The sequence below is a fragment of the Stegodyphus dumicola genome, chromosome X1 (assembly GCF_044657685.1).
Source record: "Stegodyphus dumicola isolate Sdum_Otavi_A_Nest chromosome X1, ASM4465768v1".
Lineage (NCBI taxonomy): Eukaryota > Metazoa > Arthropoda > Arachnida > Araneae > Eresidae > Stegodyphus > Stegodyphus dumicola.
Genome location: NC_140780.1, coordinates 148,055,842 through 148,080,139, shown reverse-complemented (window position 1 = coordinate 148,080,139; position 24,298 = coordinate 148,055,842). Strand labels below are relative to the sequence as shown.

The 24,298-nt window shown below is 33.0% G+C and overlaps 1 protein-coding gene and 1 long non-coding RNA gene across 2 annotated transcripts in view; one reads left to right on the top strand and one right to left on the bottom strand.

Moving 5' to 3' along the window:
• Nucleotides 1-24,298, top strand: part of LOC118198446 (sodium-dependent dopamine transporter-like) — a 459,018-nt gene that overhangs the window by 283,732 nt on the left and 150,988 nt on the right. The window contains exons 4-5 of the mRNA XM_085807121.1: nucleotides 21,294-21,425; nucleotides 23,594-23,846. Of these exons, the coding sequence (XP_085663247.1) occupies nucleotides 21,294-21,425; nucleotides 23,594-23,846 (385 nt within the window). The remainder of the gene's footprint in view (nucleotides 1-21,293; nucleotides 21,426-23,593; nucleotides 23,847-24,298) is intronic.
• The window catches only part of LOC146993333 (uncharacterized), a 72,130-nt gene that overhangs the window by 21,313 nt on the left and 26,519 nt on the right, over nucleotides 1-24,298 (bottom strand). The window lies entirely within an intron of this gene.

Sequence of the window (24,298 nt, the reverse complement as noted above, 5' to 3'; positions counted from 1 at the left end):
TACTTTGCTTTGTCTACATTGGATCATTAGGAATTTCCTAATATATTTAGTATCACTTTTCACGTGATCTTAAATACAGTATTACGAGTTTTGTAAAACTTCGCGTAAGAAGGTAGAAGATAAACTTGTAGAGACATTAGGTTATTTTGAAGCAGAGGAGCTGAAAAATGAACAATGTCCTCGCCGGGACTTGAACCACGGGCCTCTCGAATACGCCCCGAGTGTGCTGACCACTACACCACTAAGCAATGCTAAGAAGGCAAGAGAAATATCTTATATACTCCCCCCTTTTAAAGAGCGACTGACGATTAATTAACCCAATCGCCAAATCCTGGTGGTGGAAAATCATCATCCACAACCCTTTTTTAATTCGGGTGCCACTCTAGAGACATTAGCTTTTTTTGATGCTGAGAGCCTTGAAAAATGAGCAATGCCTTTGTGGGACTCGTACCACGAACCTCTCGAATACGCACCGAGCGTACTGACTGCTACATCACGAAGGCATGCTAAGAATAGTTTCTAAGGCATGCCTTACAAACTATTCTTACTTATGTGACAAAAATGTATCAAGATTGTACGTTCTACCCTGCAGTTTAATAGCTATACAAAATTCGAGATAAATATAGGAAATGGCAAGGAAAGAAGAAACAGCTTAAATTGTAACAAATACAATTTTAGTAAAATATTCCGTGAATAGTGTAAAACTTTCTTTCTTTTCATTTATACTATTTTTCACATAAAGTCGATCTAAAACCATTTATCGCAATGCTACGGATATACTCTCGAACACAGGATGTTTGCGGATCCCCTGCTCCAGATAATTCATGTGCAAGGGCTGTACCTAATTTCACCTACCGCATTGAGTTGGTGCCTTACACGCTTGTCCCTATTCTGTCCTGCTTCGGATATAGTTTGATGTACTGCAATTAGCGTAATCCTTGCTTAGAAGCAAATATATTTTACATTAATTAAATCGTATTGCACAGGGGTTTTCAAACGGGGGAAACTCCTCCCAAGAATGAATTTCATAGTTTCAGGGAGAAATGCAGTCTGCTTTTTATTTAGCTGTTAGACATTTAGTTTTAGTTCATGAATGTAAAAAACTATTTTTATTCGTGTATTGATATTTATCTACATTTTCTGTTTTGTTTAATTTATAAAACACGTTAAAAAGTAATCTAAATATAAAAAATGCATATATGTATATTTCGAGTTTGGGAAATTAGGCGGTATTATCTAGCAATGGTGAAAGGGGTGCATGAGGCAAAAAAAGGTTGAGGTCCGATGATATAGCACATATCTTCTTTATTCTGTAGTTCAAGTGTTCTGTTCTGTTGACCTTTAATTTGTCTTATTCTTTCTGAATTCAGTCTCCGTCTTTAATTGCATTTTTTTTTTTACCTTTTTAAACTATTTTAAAGTGCTTATGCAAACTTTAACCTGGCTGAAGTTAAAAATATACACTTTCTGAAATGATATTAGATATGCTACCATGATTACTTTACCAGTAACACCTGTCGCTTCTATCTCACAGCAGAATCTGAGAACATAAAATACGTTCTTGCTATATTTCTCATTTTCGGCTTCATTTGAAAATAATGTAGATATGTCGGTAAAATATACAGTTCATATTTATGACTCACGTTGTAATGAATACCTTGTGGTGTTGCGTGGCCCCAACTTGCCCGCAATAGTAGTAGTGACTGCTATGAACTGGAAATTACACAAACTCTTAAGAAGGGTTTAACTCCCTTTTTATTCCACTTTAGAAGTTACAGATGCGTTCGCCTGACGCTCACAAACTACGCCGACCCGACGGTTAAATAAAAATAAGAAAGTACAACTAAAAATGAATAAATAACAAGTCACTACCTAAGAGGCTCTATAAACGTGACTAACGTAACCGCGTTCTAAGATACAGCTGAGATTTCAGCAAACTTTCTGAATAAGAAGTTGAAAGATTCAACTAACTGCCGAAGCAAGCACACAGGCCGAAACGCGCGGTTCTTAAATTTCTACCTAGCAACCTTCATGCTCGTGAATCAAAAAAGCACACTTACAAACTCGCTTCCCTTCTATTTAACTCAAATTACTTCTGCTAAAATTTACATACTCTGCGCGTTCTACTAAAATTTTTATACTCTGGCATTGGCAATTCCAGGGGAAAGTAAAGGCTTGACAGGAAAGATAGCTTAAACTTAAAGTAAATGTTAGTTAAAATAAATATAAACCCTACAACCTTACATATTTATTTTAATGTGTCCAAGTGCACAGATGAGTGAACAACGGTAATTCCATCTCGGTTTCACTACCGAGGTAAGTCTTGCCCAGGGATAAATAGAAGGGCTAGGTCATTCCTTTGTTCGACTCCTCGCCGACGCGAGTCTCATAGAGGGGGGGGAACCGGAAGTAATCTGACGTATCTTTGTTGCACCTGCTCTGATTTCGCGCCTTTAAAACTGTAGTTTCATTCAGTTGCGAGACGATTTTCTGGAGATCGCATATCCCAAATTAATTTTAATCATACATATTTGTTTTCTAATAATGCAAATATTTAAAATAATTTCTGTATATATAGTTTTAGTCAGTTTTCCTATCCTTTATGTAATATGGCTTCTTGTGCTGTTGCAACGTGCCGTAACACTTATAGAAATACGAAAGGAAGAGATATTGTATTTCATGCTAATTGAAGCTGACAATAATAAATCAAATGTGGATCATTTTGAAATAAAACTCACAAGTGACAATGCCCTATGTGACAATATCCCTGAGTGCCCTAAGTGTAAAGATAAACAAGAATATATTGATAATTTGAACAACAAAATAATATCCTTAGAAAATTGTAATAAAATATTGAAAAATAGAGAAAAGAAAGATTTTAGAATGTTTGCTCAGCGACAAAGAAGGTGGACGACATCTAGAAAGAAATTTGTATCGGAAATTCTGAAATTAAAATCCCAAACAGCGAAATTTAGGAAAAAACAGAACACATCGGAGAATTTGGAAAAACGTCTAAAGCATATTTTTACAAAGACGCAGATTAACGCATTGCTAGAAAAGAAGGAAAAAATCCGGTGGACTAGTGAAGATATTTCACGTTGCATTGTCATAAGAGCTCTGTCATCTAAAAGCTACGATTTTTGGAAAGAAAAAATGGGAATTCCTTTACCTAGCACTAGCACATTAAAGAGATGGTTCGCTAAATTTTCATGTAGTCCAGGAATTCAGAGTGATGTTCTTGCTGTAATGAAGGAAAGATGCCAATATTTGAATTCTGTAGAAAAAATATGCGTTCTCAGTTTCGACGAAATGCACATAGATTCTAAACTTTGCTATGAATCTAAACTGGACCAAAATCAGTCCTTTTCAAAAAGTGCAGTTTGTTTTAATCAGAGGTCTCATTTCGCAGTGGAAACAACCAATATTTTTTTATTTTAACACTCCAATGAAGAAAGAACTTCTTTTTTCACTCATAAGACATATTCAATCATCTAGAGTAGAAGTGAAAGCAATAGTGTCTGATTTAGGAGGATCTACTACTTTGTGGAAAGAGTTACAGATTTCGATTAATAGTTCTCATTTTCCAAATCCAGTATTCCAAACGAAAAAAATATGGGTTTTTGCAGATTTAGCGCACTGCCTCAAATTACTGAGTGTTGGTGTATTTAATTATGACAAAGCACACTAGGGCTATCTGCCTAAGGGGAGGGATGCCTTCGTGGAGGGCTTTCTAAGGGAAACTGGCTCGTATACACGTTACATATGGGGAAAACCACGAAAACGCCCATGCAGCCAGCCCGTTGGCGGGATTCGAACCTCGGACCGAACTACCAGTGTTCAGCGACTTTACCGCTCGGCCTCTGGTGAGCTCAAATTACTGAGAAACCACTTTTTAGATAAAGGATTTGTTTTAGAAGATGGAACTGTTTTAAATGTTGATATTATTAAAGAGAATTAAATTGTGTCACAAACTAAAACCAAATTATTTAATGGTCAAGGGAAACGAGAGACAAAAAGTAAGTATATATAATATGTTTTGATTTGAAATATTTCTAGATTGCATTTTAGAAGTTAATAGCGTAAAGCATATTTTAAATGAGAACTAATTCTGTTAAGTTATTTTTATTGTATCCTCTGTTATTATTGATTCGATTTTGTGCCAGCTTAGCATTCTAGATAAAATATATATAAAGTATAATATTAAAGTAATTGGCATAAGAAGACCTGCCCCCTTAACCCCCACTTTTGAAAAATTAAATAATTATTTTAGGTACTGTGAGTAAAGTTGTTTTGTCTAAATTAAGATAACAATCTTACATGTATTTATTTAAATGAAATATTGATGTAAGCCTAAGTTACAAAATTATTTAAAAAAAAATATATGTTATTATAATGAATCGGGAGAAAAATATGCTAATGTAAAATTTACAATTAGGCTGAAACTCAAACTTAGATTAGCAGAAATTTTGCCATATATAACCATACACGTTTAAAACTATGCAATTTAAGGTTGTTTTTTTGATTAATTTTAAATAGCTGTTATTATAGTTATCTTAGCAGTAGTACAGTTCTCTTAGTTAACATGCAGATAAAGAAATGATTAGAAACAAACAGGCATTTAAAGAAAAAAAAAATTCCTGCAAATAAAAAAAGGAACTTTATGCTAAGAGTAGCGCATTTTATCTATTATTTTAAAATTGAGTAAGTACTATTAAATTTTGTAATGTTCAGTGTAACATGCATACTGCAGTAACATTGTCTCTTCCAAATTATAGCTATCTTTCACACACAGCTCATTTTAAACGCTGATTCTTCAAATTTAAAACGCTAATTTCTATGTTGTCAATTGCATCTCCGCGCTCAGTGGCATCATTGCTACGTCATCACTCCTCACTGCCTGTTTCAGGGGGAAACGCTCTATGAGCTAGCCCTTCTCTTTAGTCCTGAGTCTTGCCAACACAGCACAGTTCCAATCCTTTTTTTCTTTTTCAAGTGCAAAGCGTAAGGGAGACCTGATCACTTGAAATTTCTTCTGAAAGAAAAGAATTCCTCTAGTGGAAAACTCTTGCTTTCTTTGCAAAATTAAAACAGAATAGTCTGGTTATTGTAAAATTCCAGCAAAAACTAATTAAGAGGAGTTGCATTCAAATAAAAAATCACATTATCATGAACCTAAGTTGTCAAAATATGTAGAAACAGACAGTTTACTTAAAACGATTAAAACTGCTCTTCAAAATGTAGTACCATATTTCATTTTTATAGAATAATACAGCAATTATATTTGATTTTTTTATTCGTTTTTCCATTTTTTATTAACTATTTCATTTCATTTTCAAAGCAAGGATTTTCTTTCTATAAAAGTATGACTTACTGTTTTTATTTAAACAAAGACAATTGGTTAAATTTAATTTTAACAAATTTACTGACATTTAAGTAAATTTTGAATGAGCATGATTAATAAAGAGGATAATCAACAATTTCCCATTGACTTTCGCCTTTTGTTTAGACCGTTTTGTTGAACCGTGAATCTAAATCGTAATTCTTAAGACTCCATTATAATTTTCTGAAAAATAGATAGTGAAAAATGTCTCTACTAGTCTATGTACCTAAAGGAAAATAAATGACTTTTATATTTTTCGACAGCTGCCAATTTAGTTTTCTTCTCCTGGAGATAAAAGATTTACTGAAAGTGTTGTTGATTGTGACGGTTATAAATGTAAATAGTTTGGAAACTGTGAAGCAGTATTATATTGTTTACTTCTGTGTTTTGTGACTTTAAAAACGCGCAAAGGCTACACATGTGAAAGCTATTTCCTGATAAATAATGCTACTTTCTCTCTTCCTCTGTTTGTTTTCCTTTCTTGACAGTTCAAGTTCTTTCTTGTTTTATTCTGTCAGTATTCTTTTTTATTTTTTCTTACCTTAAGTTTCAATTTTAAATATGTGTTTTCGTGGGTTTGCTTAAGTTTTCATTTTTCAATCTTCTTTTAACCTTTTCACCGGAAGTTTTCTTTTGCCCGTGAAATATGCATTTCATTTTCAATTGTGAAATAATGGGATCTTTTAACTTACTAACTAGCAGACACCTCATTTATAACATTTATTTGCTTTCATTTCCCCGATTTCTCTTTCGGATCAATGCAGCCATCTGACTATAATTAGAAGAGAAAACTATATACACAGTGATAGTGATATACATGTAGCTAAAATGATTAGAATTGGTCTTCTCCTATCATCGTTTCTTTAAAATGATTATGCTGAATATACTTCAGTAATTCAATAATTTTAGATAATAGACACAATAATCCGTGACAAAATTTTCTGCGGTATTCACTATTTGTTTAAACCTACCTTCATTGAATTTAAGATAGTAAAAGTTAGAAAAAACTAAACATTTCTTTCAATTTACCCAAGCATTATTGCTCAGTTTAAAGGTTATTATTTTTGCTCTTAAAAATAAAAAAGGTAAGGGATTCACTAATTAGGGATTGAAATTAAAGTGTTTTTTTAAAAAAAATTTTCTCAACAGTCGCAACTGCCGAAATATAGAGAACTTGGTGTAAAGTATTTTCGCCAATAGTCCTAAATGCTGAAATATACAAAATCTTAATTAAAAGTACTCTTCCCAATAGTATCAACTGCAAGAATATACAAAACACGGCTCTTTGAGAATATGCAAAACTATACCTTTCTCCTTTTAAAATCCAAAAGACGATACCGTATACTTTCACGTAACGTCCGCACTTCTTTTACTCTAATTGCATCACTAAAATGCAGGCGCAGACATTACGCGGGTCGTTCAAATGTCGCCCTTTTTCCCGTGAGTAATTTTGGGTGTAAATTTCATTTCAAACAGCCAAGTTAAGTTCTAAGTGGAAGAAAATGCATAAGTAATAAAAGTATCAAATTTAAAGTTGTTTAATAGCTACCTAAAATTTACAAACTCACTTTATCCCATCCACATATATAATATGGTGACCAGACAAAAGCCCACTGGACGAAAGCGCACGCGACAAAAGCCCACAAAAAAGACCCCACTGCGATAATTGCCCACACGACTATTACCCACACCGATGAAAACGCGCATTGATAAAAGCCCACACTGATAAAAGCCCACATTGATAAAGCCCACATAGATATAAGCGCACGCTGATAAAAGCCCACACTGACAAAAGCCCACACCGATATATATGCTACGTTAAAATTAATATTTTTCCCTTTTTTCTTCAGCTTCACAAAGCAGATTCATGAATAAAGATAAAATAAAAAATAAATTAAATTAAAAACAAATAATTGAACAATAAATTTAAATAGCGGAACACATTTCATTTTGGGCTCCGGCTGAATTAAAATCCTATATGTATATAGAACAGAGAGTCAATCAAAATAATACAATTAAAAACACATACATGTACGTATAACTTTGTGTAATTTCTCTACTTAATTTATTACCTTTATATGTTATTATTAGTTGTGCTGATACTTTAGCAACTCAATATTTTGTTGATTGAGTTGTTAAAATATCAACACAACAATTTAAGTATTGTTGTATGGTTATACTGATACTTTAGCAACTGATTCCTCAATACTGAGAAGCTAAAGTATCAGCACATCTATACAACAATATTTAAATGTAAGCAGTAATCATAAATATGCAGAATGAGTAAGCATTGTAAACAATTTTATAGTGCTAACTTAATTTTGATAGTAAACACTGATGTGAACAGATCATGTGTGCAAACACGCCCTGAAAGAACACCATCTACATCACGCCTTTATCTACTGCAATATGTAATGTCTTGAAACATGATGCCTGTACCCATTTCAATAAATAACACCATAAAACATGCACCTGTACAACTATGTATCGCTATATTTCGCACTAAATGAATTTAAGATCATACAACATTATATATATATATCATGTAATGTAATGCATTTTACTTGATCTAATTTAACCCCCGGCGGTGGCAGAACTCGCAGTGTTGGCTGGAGTCACAATTTCATCATGACTCGAAGACGCCGGAAGGTTGTTGTTTTTCTGGTCCGTGTGTAGAGCTTTTGTCTACTTACTTCAGGTAAATATTATGTAGCCCCCTTCACTTCTACTTAATATAACACCACAAGCAGTGGTCTATATGTTAAGCACAAGGTGGACTCTTGTAAATAGTTAAAAAATAAAGGATAAAAGGTTTCAACCTTATCCTTATTCTGTTGTTACTGAACATCAAGTTGATTAGTGAGTTTGGTTTGGTTTGGTTTGGTGTATGTGAGCACGGCAAAGCCTCGAGGGCTATGTGCCGGGGGAGAGGGATGCCATCGTGGAAGACTTTCTAAGAGAAACTGACCCGTATATATGTTACACATGGGAAAACCATTTGCGGGACTCGTACCTCAGACCGAAGTACCAGTGTTTAGTGATTAACTATTTTTAAGGTAATATGGCTGAGATTATGGTATTTTTAAGGTAATATGGCCGTCAATAGATATAATTCACTGTAATTATCTTCTGATGGATAATGGAATTAATTTAATCTAATGCCAATTAGAAAACGGCTATTTACAATAGGGAGATTTAAAAGCACTATAACTGTAATTAAGAGCACTGTAATTTTTCTTTCACAATCAGCTGTTATGTAAAATTAGCTGCTTTCTGTGTATTTTTCATGTTATATATTTGGTGTGTATTGGTGTATTTAATTATGGCAAAGCACACTAGGGCTATCTGCCTAAGGGGAGGGATGCCTTCGTGGAGGGCTTTCTAAGGGGAACTGGCTCGTATACACGTTACACATGGGGAAAACCACGAAAACACCCACGCAGCCAGCCCGTTCGCGGGATTCGAACCTCGGACCGAACTACCAGTGTTCAGCGACTTTACCGCTCGGCCGCTGGTGGGCCTCATGTTATATAACTGATATCCATACGTCTTGAACAAATATACAGCAAATGCAAGACAAATTATTAAAAATTACAATTTGAAACATTAATACTAATTTTCTATTACTATACATAATACTATTAATGAATGATGAATTTATACTATAATATGCATACTTAGAATCTAAAGACGATAAACTTTGAATCTGATGACTCTGTAAATAAATATTTATGTAGTTACAAAATTTTATTAGATGTTATTTATATGCATAGTTCTTCGTAATCTTTACAATCTCTAATATAATGCTACATATTTATTACTATAGTTTGAGATGATTGTACTTAAATTTGTAGATATGTTGACTTCTAAGAGTTGTTCCATTCCCCCCCCCAAAAAAAAATAAATAAATAAATAAAATGAAAATTAAAAACACTATTCCAAATTGCTGTAGTTGAAAGATTAAGAGGTTACATTTGGAATTCATTTTCTGACAGGGTGTCAGCTGACAGTTTTAATTTATTCAGAAATCTAAATGCAAATATGTCTAGAAAATCGCCAAGTTATAATTGTTACATTCAAAAAAGCTTTCAATGAGAAACATGTTTAAACTTTGATAATAAGCTCACTCTAAAGTAAAGAATAAAATATCTCTTTGCCAAGTTTTCATTAAGCTTAACTGTTTTAATATTCCTAAACTAAAAAGGAACTAAAAGAAAAATTAAAAAGAAATAAAATAAAATTCAAGTGTTTTTAGTTAAAAAGTTAATAGTTTTAATAATGAAACATAATTATATTTAATCTCAGCCATATTACCTTAACAATAGCATGTGAGAAACTCCACAATAATATTTTTCATTTTCACATACACATACCAAAGTTAAATAAGTAAATAAATAATAAAATGCAATTTCAGATTTATCATCGAAACGTTACAGCTAATCACTTAATCAGAGAGTAGAAAGTTTGCTTTCAACCTAGTAAATTAAACAAATAAAGTAGTGATAAAATATACAAATAGACATAAATCTGAGATATTAAAATTCAGTTTTGAATACTCCATTTATTATAATTAAAATTATAAATACACGGATTAGTAATAAAAAAACCATAAGTCCCTTTTGATTATGTGCGCTTTTATCAGTGTGGGATTTCATCAGCGTGGGCTTATATCTATGTGGGCTTTTAGCAATGTGGGCTTTTATCTGTGTGGGCTTTTATCAATATGCGCTTTCATCGCTGTGGGCTTTTATCAATGTGCGCTTTCATCGCTGTGGGTATTTGTCGCGTGGGCAATTATCGTAGTGGGCTTTTTTCTGTGGGCTTTTGTCGCGTGCGCTTTCGTCCAGTGGCCTTTTGTCTGAGAACCATATAATATAAATTACCCTGTTTACGAACACTTGCAATTTTAATATTTACTTTTACACAAATTAAATAAACGTTGGTTCTTTTAATATCTTGCACAAATGGTTGTTTAAAAAAAAATCTGTTCTGTCGCACTGTATGAAAATCCATTTCGTTTCATTATTCACCGCAACCAGCCTTCACTCGCCTTGAATTGCGATGTAGAAATGTTTTCTTCTCGTGCCGTAGCAAGCGCTCTTATTTGGCAGATTTCCCGTGTTACATTTCTGTTATGTAACCTTGAGCACGCATATCACGAACATATGCAACTACTTTTTTTTCTAAGTTTGGAAACTTAACAAAGCCCAAAATATGCATTCTGCTCTACTATGCCTAGACCTCAGAAAGGCCTTCGACTCATTCTGGTGGCCTGAGGTATTAGGCACACTTAAAGAAATCAAATGCCCGAAGAATCTATTTAAAGTATTCCAGAACTATTTTTCCAATAGAAAGAGCATAATAATAACTAACAGCAGAACCATCGAGAGAAACCAAAAAAGAGGCTGTCCACAAGGCTCTTGTCTTAGCGCTGATTTTTGGAATTTAGCATTTAACAAAGTAGTACAACATCAATGGCCAGACCACACAAAGTGCATTGCATTTGCTGATGATGCAGCCTTTGTAATCAGTGGAAGTTCTAGACAAGTACTGGAGGCCAATGTTAATACCACTCTGGAAAAATTCAACGAACTTTGCAAGCACCAAAAACTAACAATATCACAGGAAAAATCTCAAGCCATGATATTTCATAAGCCTTCTCAAAACATAACCAGATTACCGAAATTCCACATTGACAACAAAATCAAAATAGCCAAATCCTATCTTGAAATTACAATAAATAACAAACTTAACTTCATTGAGCACCTACAGCAAATTAAGAAAAACCTCCAATATAGCTAACAACCTGAAAAGAATGCAAGGTGTCGGATGGGTCTTAAACTCCCAGATACAAAAGCTGTTGTATAACACTATTATAGAAAAGATAGCACTGTATGGTGCAGCGATATGGGCGTCACCAATGACGGTGAGAAAACAAAAGCAACTTCAATCCATCCAAAGGCCCTTTCTTTTAATTTATTCCCGAGTTTACAAAACAATCTCAAATGCTGCACTGTTTCAGCTCACCAACAGCATGCCCCTATTCTTAGTTGCAGAGCAGGAACATGCAAAGGCTTCAGTTCTTCAGCTAAGAAAAGACTACAAAATTAAAAATGAGATAATAGCTGCCAGCTCCTACACCTCACCGACTCATCCATATGAAAGACACCCAGCTAACCGAAATAATATGACACTATGCATAAGGCAGAATAGATACCAAGCATTATATCCAAAGATCTACACTGACGGTTCTGGCATAAGCAGCGGAAAAGGATGTGCTATAAAAATATATGTCAGTGACCATGAAACAAAAGACTTCAAGTTGACAAAGAGAATAGTAATTCCATTACAAAGTATTTCAGTGTGGTGAAAACCAGTGTGGTGAAAACCTGTTTGTATTGCCTTCATTTATTATCGCGTCTGCCGAGTGGATTGCTGGAGCCGATATTATGACTGAATAACAGCTGCACCAGAATGCAAGGAAATTCTCTGCTTTGTATCCTGGCGCCAACCAAAGACAAAACAAATGTAAATTCTTTCTTTAGAGATGTTTATTGACTAACGTTATTGATTAAAGGGGAAAAGGCGGTGTTAAAATAGATATATCTTAAAGTAAGAAATTCTTTAGTTTTTGGGGTGCGGATCTTGTGCGGATCACTTTTTTTTACATAAATTTTATCTGTAAAGTTGGGGTGCAGGCATTACATGAGCGCCGACATTACACAAACGTATACGGTATTGTGCTATACTTATGAGATGCAAGTTAGTTGAGTAATCAATTGTTGCTCCCAAACGCAAGAGTAACTTTCGAAACAATAAATAAAATTTTCAGCATAATCGCCTGTACCAGGAAACCATAACACGACGCTTTTTATATATTACTTTCTTAAGGTCACATTTAGTGTAAATAGATAAGGTCCTATTTCTTAAAAGAACTTTATTTGATTTAATAAATTCGAGATTTTTTATAACTTAAATAATTAAATATGCCTATCATCTATTACAAAATTGTTTTATTTTCATATCGTAACTTCCTATATTTAAGAATAATTTTAAAATACCTAGATATTCATTGATAATTTCAGACCCAACCCTTATTTAATCCGCAGAAGTCATAGTTACAGAATAATTCCGAAAACTAATGTTAGATTAAATATAAAACAAATGTTTTAAAATCACTGATGTACAAGAACTGATTGAAAAGTTTTAGGATTACCCTTATTTCTTTCTCTTAGTATTAGATATGACGGCTTTGTTCTGAATTTTGTAAAACGTCATGCATCGCTGTGTCCGAATCTCCAGTTAGACAAATATAGCTTTCAGCATTCAAGTACAGCAACCAGAAGCACCTAGTAACTTGTAAAGTTATGGTTGAAAAAGATGTCTGTATAAGAATACGGCTATGGTGTGACTGAAGTTTTGGTTAAACTAGGATAGAGGATAATGAAAAATTTGAAATGTTATTGGTGGTCTGCGAGTAAGATACATTTTAATGTAACAAAATCCTCTGCAGTTAAGGCTGGCAACCCAAGTGCAGACACGGAACGGTGACTATTATGTAAACATTCTCAAAACCCATTTGCATGGAGCCATAATAGAGATAAGACTGGATTTGCTCAAAAAAAAACAGATCTCATATAGCCAGATGATCTCTTGGCTTCTCATAACTGGAAAGATAACTGCTCGTATAAAAGTCTTCGTAGATTTAGAAAAATGATTAAATACTGAAACCAGTCATCAGTTTACTAAAAATACAGCACAGACTTGATCATTCTTAAATAACTATTTTTAAAAGGAAATTGATATAGAAAAGATATAAAAAGAAAAGAAATCGAATAAGAAAACTAAATCAATGTATGGTGATGGTGTCATATCCATGGGACAAAAGTGACCACAAAGGACCATGTCTTGACAAAACGCAGCCATCTATCTCATTGATGTGCACAGAATAGAGCCTTTCGAGATCAAAATTATATTCTTCAGGAAGAATCAGGGACCTTATAATCGGGGGACAGTCAAAAGTAGGACGTAATGCTATTTGGTCACAGTTATTGCAGGGACGGTAGGATCTTGTGCCATCTCTTTCTATCTTCATTTCCCAAAAGGGATGGGTTCTGAGTCAAGTTATAATTTTATGATGTTTCGATTAGCATTAATGTCACAAAGCTGGCAATCCTTTTTGATGGCATTTCATCTAAGTCGAAACCTTGTGATGGCATTTGCATTGTCTAGAGTAAAGCACGACTATCTGTCATGATCTAAACTAATCACCTTACAGTATATTGTTTAGATGTAAAGGCCTCATGCCAATAGGCACTTTAAAATTTCTCAAATCGTTATTCAGGATAGAGAATATAGAGTGCAACTCAAAGAAATCATTAAAAACAAATTCATTTAATAAGCATCAGATTCATATATTGATCTGCCTAAAGAAACTATAGATTATTTCGAACATCTAGCTAAAGCTCTTTTTCCGGTAGCTTTTAATAATATACATTGCATATGTGCAATGTTTACTTTATTAGCTTCAAGTAATTATTATTTATGATTAATTTTTAAACAGTTTCAATTTCCATCATAAGAGAAAATTCTCAAAGTTGTTTACAGCTTGGTCTTAAGATATTGTTGTTTCTGTTTTAAAGTACCACAACAAGTATATGAGTTTCGTCTCCTTTTTAATATCCTATAAACCCCCATAAAGTTTAAGGTTTTCTTAAATCTGGGCTTAATGCCAATGAAGAGGAAATTAACTTTTAACAAATTCGTGCTGTAGCAATGGTAACTATCGGAAACCGTCAACCAGTGATCTTTGGCTCCATGTTCTTACAGATGGCTCATTATTAGATAGAGATGATGGAATTAGTGCAAGTACTTTTAGTGATTTGTTTCCTTCATATATTTTTGCTGGAATGCACACTCCTTATATTTGACGGCAAGATCGATGCTATTTTATTGCCTTTCAGCGGTTACATACCAGTCAGTTCGAATTCACGAACTGCCTTTCAGCAGTTGCACGCTAGTCAGCCCAAATTGCACGCTAGTCAGAAAAGCCGTAATCTCTTAGACTGAAGATCAACTCACGAAGTCATTTTAACGAAGTCCACTTTTATCCCAACAGTTTTGCTCTACAAGACTGTTTCAAAGCAATTAAAGGATGTAACTGCATTACAGTGCCTCTCTCCTCGTATAATGTGATACGTAAGCAAATGAAATGGTAGATTTTCTTTGCACAAAGGGCTACCACCGTTCTTCAAAAATCTGTTAGTCCTCTATGTGTTATTTCTGCCAGACTTCTTACTCTTTGGAAAGTGAATAATATGGAAAGAGGGAGCCTTTTGCTTCTGTTGAGTGGAAGAAATGAAGGCTATGCCCTCAAAGAAAGGAATTATTCTGGACATTTTCGTTCTACAGCGGCAGCTTATTTCAGACTTTTTAGAGGGTATTCCTTATCTACTTGTTCATTTATTTATTTTAACCAGTCTGATTTTCCTCTTTCCGTTTTATATACTCCTGAACAAATTTTAATGCTGAACTTTTAAGTAGGTGCCTTGCATTTCAGAACTATAGTGAATTTGCTAAAATGCTTTGGAAAGTCAAAGTTAATGACAAAATTGTATGAAGCTCCGCATTTTTAAACGATATATTTCAATTTTTATATGAATATTTTATTAAAAAGTTTTAATCATTTAAAATTGCTTATATGCTTCAAAATTATGAATTCCATTTCGAAGTGGGGAATATAAAAAGGAAGCAACTTTATAGAACAATGTAAATGAAATCATTTGAAAACATTTCTTTTTAACTACACTTTTTAACATAAAATTGACATTCAGAAATAAAGGTGCATGTAAACTCGTAATTCTGTTCTGTTTACCATTTCTGTTAACCAGCTTCACGAATGAAATGCACTTAACTTTTTACCATACTAAGTATCTTATTATTTCTGCAAGAAAAGTCAAAATTTTAAGAGAGCAGAAGATTTAAAAGTAATAAAAAAACAAATTATTTCAGTCGGTAGATTTCACTGTCAATCCGCTTCCTTTCATTCTGACAGCAAATATCGGAAGTTTCGGCTAATAAGAAAAAAGATGAAATTTTTGCTTTTTTCGATATGCCAACTGACCTTCATTTTATGATTGGATTGATGCGTGAACGGCATTTTATACGGAATTATAAGTTTCATAAGTCTAGAATCTTGACAGTTTGTGGTCGTCCATATTTATCTGGTTTCCTATAAAAGTACCATACATTACTTTTTATTTAACATCCGTAAAACCTCAAAATAATGAAAATTGATGCAGAGCTTAGGTCAATTTTCGTTCAAAATTTATAAAGTATAAAACAAGCAAAAATTGATGCTTCAAAAATATTTTATATTTCTTTATTTTAAGACAGTTGAGTATAAAAATCTTAGCAATTTCCCCATCTTTGTTGTTACAGTTGAGTATAAAACTCTTAGCAATTTCCCCATCTTTGTTGTTACAGTTGAGTATAAAACTCTTAGCAATTTCCCCATCTTTGTTGTTTTTCGCATTCAGTCTGGAAGATTATCCAGTACCTTCAGATTTTGAAAAGACGCAGTTTATTGGAAATGTAATTAAACTTTAAATTTGGTCTTAATTTCAATAATGTTTATGCATTTAAATAGCATCAGGAATTAGATGATCAGAAGAAAAACGATTGTGGTTACGTTAAAAACTCAAACAATTACATTTACCTAAAGTTGCACGAGATAAAACCACAGTACCTCACTTTGCACCTTGAGTTATGTATTGCAGTTGTAAAAAATCGTATTCTAAGCTTTATAATTAGAAACATATGTAAAACATTAAAATGATTAAAAATGACCCAAGACTCATGTTGAAGTGATTGGTAATGGGTTTAACAATGCTATTAAGAAACTAGATTTGTTAAACTAATGATTAAACTAATGATTACCAATTTCTAAGATTAATTTTGAAACTATAGTTAACTAAGCCATTTGAAGTACGCTTATAGAAACAAATTCCAACACTAAATCTATTTATGCAATTATTTTTATTCAGCTTAGAGTTTTACCTCTAAAAACGGCAGAAAAAAATAAATAACAGAGAAAGTGAAAATGTAAACAACGCAGAAGACTATAATTAATTATCCTGCCTTCGAATGACTATTTTGAGTAATAGTTATTTCAGATAGCTTAAATATTTCACATCACAATAATTTTAATTTGAGATTACTTATTGCTGGTTTTTATTTTAAAAATGTGTTATTGTTGTCGTTGTTAATTAGTGTTAAATTTATGTTATTGTTACATATTATTGTTGTTACACTATTGCTATTGGCCAACAGACTGTCAGTGGTTTGATATAACTATGCATAATATTCTCAAGGCATTTCTCATTACCGGACGCACAAGACATCAAGAAAAGTTACACTTTGCTCTCGTAGTCTACTGCAACGTCACATTGTGCTGTAAAATCACTTTTGCTAAAGATGATGACTTTTTTAAGTTGATGTGTGCAATTACTTTGAAACGATTGAAATTAGTAAGCCTGTTCGTAAAATAATGCAAAAACCTAGCTCTTATTTACTTTGAAATATTAATGCCTAGTCTTTCTTTCTTAATCTTTATTTAAGTATGTTCTAAATTAAGTGCTAATGTTTGTTGAGAAAAATGAATGTTGTCGCTCGTTGCAATGAGAATGTTCCTCCATACACTCTTCTGTGATTTAACTCTCTGAGAAGCCAGGGTTTCCGCTAAGAAAGCACAAATTTCCCAGAACTACTATGAGAACAAATTATTTTTTTGATTTTAATGTAAAAACTCTGCTGGTATTACATACTTGAATTTGTGTACTTTTGCTATATTGCCTTAATTTCTTTGACATATTTTAATATGCACGTATATGTACGTTTTTACAGATATCACAAAAAATACTCTAGGCTAAAAGGTATTCTATCCTCTAAAAGCTAAAATCCTCTAAGCGGCAAGGCCGTATATATACGGCCTTGCCGCTTAGAGGATTTTAATTGAAAATTTCCGATAATTTATTGATTCCAATATTCTGGTGGTATTTATTATGGAAGTAAGGAGTTTGGGGAATAATTTCTAGGAAAAACAGCTCATGTTTACCTTATACATGAGAAAACCCATGAAAACATGTATGCACTCAGCACATTCTTTTCATGATAACTAAATATATGATTCAACTGCCAACATTCATTGGTTTTTATCCAACAAACCCCTGTTAGGCTATTATGTAATTCAAGTAACTCAGTCTTCGAGAGTAAACATCGAAAAGAACGTCTGAAAAATTATTTGAATTACACAAATGGTTGAAATTTAAAGCATTAATCATTCTTTGAATAAAAAAGGATTTACTTTTATGGGAATAAAATAATCTCAGAACATCCTAATAAATATAGTAATAAAAAATATTCTGTTGAGAAATTTGAGCTTTTCAAAATATCATTCCATAAACAATTATTAGCACAATTAAGGCAAAAATGTTATCGCTGACCGCAGTATCGTTGGATCTTAGTTCAACATCATTACAGCGCTGTTGTTGTAGTAATAACAACGCTTTAAGGTTGTAAGTAGCGATAAATGTTTTATATTTGAGTCAGTTCTGTTGAACTTCATTCATTTATTACCATAACAGCATAACTATCATCTTCTAAACAACTATAAGAGTATTAGATAGCAGCATATGAAGTAGAGAAAAATTTATAAAAGACAGAAAAACTAATTAAAGAAACTAAATTTCACCTTAAGAATTAAAGAGCTAAAATATTTAGTAGTTATAATGATTATGACGGCAATAAATGTGGTTAGAATAAGCAGTAATTTGCAATGAAATATGATAAGTTAGGAAAGATATGTCTAAGCAAATGATATATCCAAATGATATGATTGAGCCAAAAACACTGAATCTCCCTTTTGCTCCTATTAACAATAATAGAAATTTAAAAATTCAAAACAAAAATAATATTTTCTATCTACGCAGAGAGTTAAAAGCTGAAAAATATTAGAAGTTGCAATAACGTAAAAATACTTAATTGAGTCATTCTTTTTAAGGATTTGAAATTTGTGCATAGCTTTGAATTAAGTTCAGATAATTTGTATTTCTTTTTTGACTACAAGAGCAAACTTAACAGTTTTCTCCCTTTCCTCCACTTGTGCATGCTTTTGTTGCTTTCTGTTTTCGAGATTTCATGCTTTCGTTTTAGAATTCTCAGCCTTTAAATTTTACAGTTTTCCTCTTAAATTTGAATTAGGAATACTATTTTTTGTTTTCAATCCATGATTGTATTTCTACTTCTGTAACATTTTTTGCTTCATTTCCTAAAGTCGCTGAACACTGGTAGTTCGGTCTGAGGTTCGAAACCCGCGAGCAGGCGGGCTGCATGTGCGTTTTCGTGGTTTTCCCCATGTGTAACGTGTATACGAGTCAGTTTACCTTAGAAAGTCCTCCACGAAGGCATTCCTCCCCTTAGGCAGATAGCCATAATCATAGGCTTTGCCATAATCACACACTCATTTCCTAAAACTTTAAATTGAACTTTTTTATTGGCTTGTCTTTACACAAATATAAAGGTTGATCAAAATGTAACGCACAGTCCCTTGTAGCTCAATAATAGTAAGCAGTAGAGAAGTGAAATTTTTAGATGGAAATACTGCTCCTTTGGTCCTCTGAAAGTATCTCTAAGTATATGATAAATTTTCTTTACCGCAATGCAGCCAACTTTGTTTCCATTATATGAATGCATGCCTATTGCCTCGGCCGCCTTTCGTTCTCCGGATCAAAATGAAACAACCAGGTTTCGCAACACTTGATCACTCTATGTAAGCATTCTAGACAATCGCGAGAGAAACTTTACAGAAAATTATCATAGATATTCTTCCTATTTTCATCATCTTCCTCGTAAACAGACGTGAAACCCAGAGAACACACATTTTTCTGCATTCCAGCTGTGGCACTAGCGTTAATACAGATCATTTTCACATACCTGTGGGCTCCATGATGCGTCCCGTGGTGATGCGTCTCTTATTTCGGATACGTTCCTCAATGACTGATGCTTTTTTATTGGTTGTGAATGTTGATGGTCTATCTGGCCGTGTGTTTGCACTTCTTGACAGTGTGTTAACTGTTTCTGTGTGTTGCACTTCCAACACCGAAACCTCTGAAGCCATTTGATACACATTACACAATGATTTATTGTATTGTCTTCATGGACCGTGAATCGATATTGAGTTATTTGAGGATTTCTAGAATTCAATCACTGAAAGTTAGCGCAGTAGGGTCTCACACTGACCATCCATAGTGACTTATTTGTAGGAACAAGAAGTAAAAATTAGGTATCGGTTAAATCGTAAAGGACAAATGCTTTTACCAACAAATTTTCCTTAATTTAGTGCTCGCCATTATCAGATTGTAGTTGATTGTACCTTATGTTTTTGACAGACCTTTGTACAGATATATGCGTGTAATAAAGGTTTTTATGTGTTCCTAGATGACGTAGAACATAATACGGCCGGTGCATAAATATGTGATTGTAGTCATAGCCGGTTCCACACTTCTTTTATTCTTGACAAAACTTGAACAAGAAAAAGACGTAAACCTGTTCTTTAAAAATTACATTTGTACTTCTCAATTACGATATACTAGATTATGAATGCTGAATCTATGGTTCTGCTTTATGACTATTAGTTAATTAAGGTTTGGGTTCTCAAATTTTAACAATATTATTGGTTTAAAGATCTTGTGCTTTATGTTCATATATGCATTATGAACATTACATGAGAATCATATGCCACGAAATAATTTTGAAATGACACAGTTCACATGCACAGAGATTTATTACAAGCTTGTTCCCGTTTTTAAGATACAAAGAGGAAATACGCAAAACTAAATACAATTAAAGGACTAATCCAAATTAAATTTAGAATTTTATCTTACTTGTTCATCATCTTATGTATATATATATATCCTGCAACTATAAAGCTAATTTAAAAGATTTCTTTTTTATTTTGTCTTAAAAATATCATATTAAGCAAAAAGCAAATCACTGAAATTAACAACCACAAAAACCAAATATCGAATAAAATACACGATAGCCAGAAGAACAAATATTATTAAAACTTAAGTGTTTTATAAAATGATGTCGAAATTAATGAGAAACAGGTTTTACTCTGAATAGCTTATAAGGTATTTTCGCCCTTCTTCAAGCAAGCTTTCGTGGTGTAACGGTAGCGCACTCGACGGTCCACATTCGAATACCGGCAAGGGCTCTGCAAATTTTTACGTCTCTTGCTTCAAAATAACCTAATGACTCTACAAGTGGCACCCGAACTAAAAGGTGGTGGAGACAATTCATCCTTCGTGGTGTAACGGTAGCACACTCGGCACGTATTCGAGAGGTCCAAGTTTGAATTCCGGTGAGGGCATTGCACATTTTTCATATCTCCTGCTTCAAAATAACCTAATGACTCTACACGCTTCCAAATACAAATAAATACTAAACGCTATTGCTCAACAACTACCATAAAAGCATACATCCAAAAAGCTAGGAAGGGGAAAGAAGCGTTTAATATTTTAGGAAAATGAATTAAACTTTTCTAGATTTTCCCTAGAACTCTCTGAATTAAAATGACTATTAATACCATTTCCTTCGGTAAATTTCATCTTATATATCGAAATAACAAATGCCCAACTTACAATCGAAAAACCTTTTTGTAGTATAGTATCCCTAATTCATTCAATGATCTCCTATGAGCAAATTCATGAAGATGTATGAAATCTTTCGATCGTATCACTGCACATTTCGTGTCAGTTCTATTTTATTTAGAATTTTTCCCCCCCTTTTTTTTTAAATTGTGTAAATTTACTAAAATACTTAAGTTTTAATTAAATATAACGATTACTTTTAGGTGTTTTCCTGATTCCTTATCTTCTAATGTTATTTTTCGGAGCTATGCCCTTATTCTACATGGAACTTGTGTTGGGGCAGTACCATAGACAAGGACCAATTAGTGTGTGGAAATTTTGCCCATTATTTAAAGGTACGTAATTTTCTTAGGCCTTTCAGAGTATATTTTCTGCATAATTTAGAACAAACAGCTCCATACTTGGATTCTGTACGTGATTCCGTCGTTAAAAAGATTTATAAAGATTAATCCTGTGAAGTTCTTCGAGATAACTACTAACGATCTCAAATGATTTTCGTTTGCAGTGGATGTGCTTGAATTAAAGAGGTGATTTTCAGTGTTTATATTAATTTATGACCTCAGATACATCGGTCATTTTCAGAGTGATTTGTCTATGGAAAAAATGTCAATGAGAAGTTTCATTGTTGTTTGAAAAATAAAAATACAAAAGCCATTGTAAACTAAACCTGATTTTTCATGCTGATAAATACAATTACAAATTAAATTTAAGAAAGGAAATGCTCCAGAAATCGGTAACATCTTATATGTAGCTATTAAGAAATAGTGATTAAAGTTGAAATATTAAGGTATTAGAATACTCAAAGCTTGAATAAATTGTACTTGAATAATAAATTGCACTTAAATTACTTTCGTTAATTAAAAAAAGCTATATTTTTATCAATGAGTAAAAGGAAGAAAGGAAATCCTAGCCACCAACTGAAGAAGCTTTGTACGAGTAATGATTTTCACAGAAAAAAAAGGTCATAACTGTGATTAAATACCCAACTATTAATAGCTATGCAAGATTTATTTATTTCTTCTTTCCAATAAAAAATTTGTACTCCTGGTCGCGAAATTTTAATTGTCTTTCAGTTTGGCCGGTATATGTCAAGCCACACTGACAAAATATGCTTTATATTCCCCGTGAATTAAAGTCATAAAAGGAATCTTTAAGAATCGAAGAATGAATTTTGTTTATAGTTGAGAAATGAAAGCGACAAAACGAAACTGATGGAAAAACTGAACTTTTAGGAACGGTGAAAGGGTGAATGAAATGATGACAAACTTAATATGGTTATTTCTGATAGAGGAATGTCTTTTTAATGACAACAAAATAAAACTTTATAGTGAAACTTTATCAGTGATCGTGGAAAAAAATGCTCTACGAATGGCTATAAAAAAGGACATTTCAAATTAACAAAATTATTCTGTGAATGTACAGTGGTTCATATGCAACCTTCTTTACGTCGTCAACTAAAACGGTTTCTTTATGTACAGAAGAACTCCTTCTTGAGGCACATCAAAATTAGCTTACAGGGATTTCTTAACAACAACAACCATATTCAAGTAACTGATTTCATAAGAAAGTAATTCTTCGATATTTCTTTTCTTATTTTAATTCTTGCAGAATTTATAACATATCTTGTTGTCAATGTGGTTCGACAAACGCCGACCAAAATAAAAGAGCATTAAAATCTCGTGTCAAAGAACACGAATCTTGTGTTCGAAAAGGAGAGCTAAACAAAGCTTCCATACATTATTATGTCTGGGCACTCAATTAGAATTTCGACTTTTGTTCCGCAAAAATTGTCCAGAATGCTTCTTCAGTTAATGAGTGGATTTCCTTCAAGCTTTTCATATTCATAAAAATTTATCTTCTTCAAGTAATAAAAGTAAATCTGATTCTGTTCTTAATGCTTTCAGCATTTTAATATCATAAGTTTCAGGCTTCATAACTATTTTTCTCGACAGCTGGCACTATGTTCGTTTTTACTTTGTTCCGCCCGTGTCTTTCCATATAAAATGGTATAACTCCTCCCACGTCCTCAAAAAAACTGAAGAAGAGGGGCCTGCGTATAATCGCCTCAGAAATCAATAGAGTTTTATTCAACATCTAAGCCATTTTTTATTCCTAATTTTAAATTTTACATTTGCATGTTTCTTCTCCAGTGTGAAAACACATTCTGTGTCTATTACGTACGTATTAGACATCGAATTTGCCTGATTTGATTGGCAGTCAAAAACACACATTGCTGTTAGTAAAATTTTTTTTGTCATTATCACTACTAAGTCATTATTATTATTCGATTCTACCGAAACGACTCTCCTGTAATTTACGCAAAGTTAATGTAGACGAAACATAAATTAAGCATGAATATGTATTCAATATGCATGAATTTGAGTTATCATAATTCAAGAAGTTTTAATTACACTTTGTCAATACTTTATTTCGCTAATTTCTTTAAGTAAATGGATTGTTAAATTTATATTGTAAATGTTTCTAACAACTTTCGTGTTTTCAGGAGTTGGGTACTGTTGTGTCTTGGTATCATGGTATGTATCCTTCTACTACAACGTCATCATCGCTTGGACGTTGTATTACATGTTCATATCCTTCTCTGCCGAGCTGCCATGGATACGTTGCAACAATCCTTGGAATACCGAACGTTGCTGGGAAAGTCGAAATGGCAGTGGATATATTATTGATGCTGCCTCTGCTCTTAACACGTCCGCATTCAGAGCTAACAGGACTTCTCCAGCGTTGGAATTTTTTGAGTAAGTTTATTTCAGATCATTTTATTAGTTTAAACAGTATTTAATCCATAACTTCTGTGAGCTATTTCATTTTATTTATAACTGACAAAGGCATTTTAATGCCTCAGGCAACATACTTTATTTAGGTAGAAAATATTTATTTAACCCACAAATGCTACGAGCAATTCCATTTTATATATAACTGACAAGGGCGTTTTAATGCCTTAGGAAACATATTATTTAGACAAAAAAAATTTTTTAATCTTGTTTCAGTGATTCACTTCCGTTTAATAATTAAATATAATGCAAATTAACTTCAGAAAAATCTTTTGTTTGATACACGAGTTTCACTGATGCCGCTGATATCCGTCGGCGATGACCGTGCAAATAGACCAGATATAAATTGTATATCTCACTCCTCCTTATATCCAAGGTTTGCGTTTGCGTGACGTTACTGACTCAATGTCTTCTCT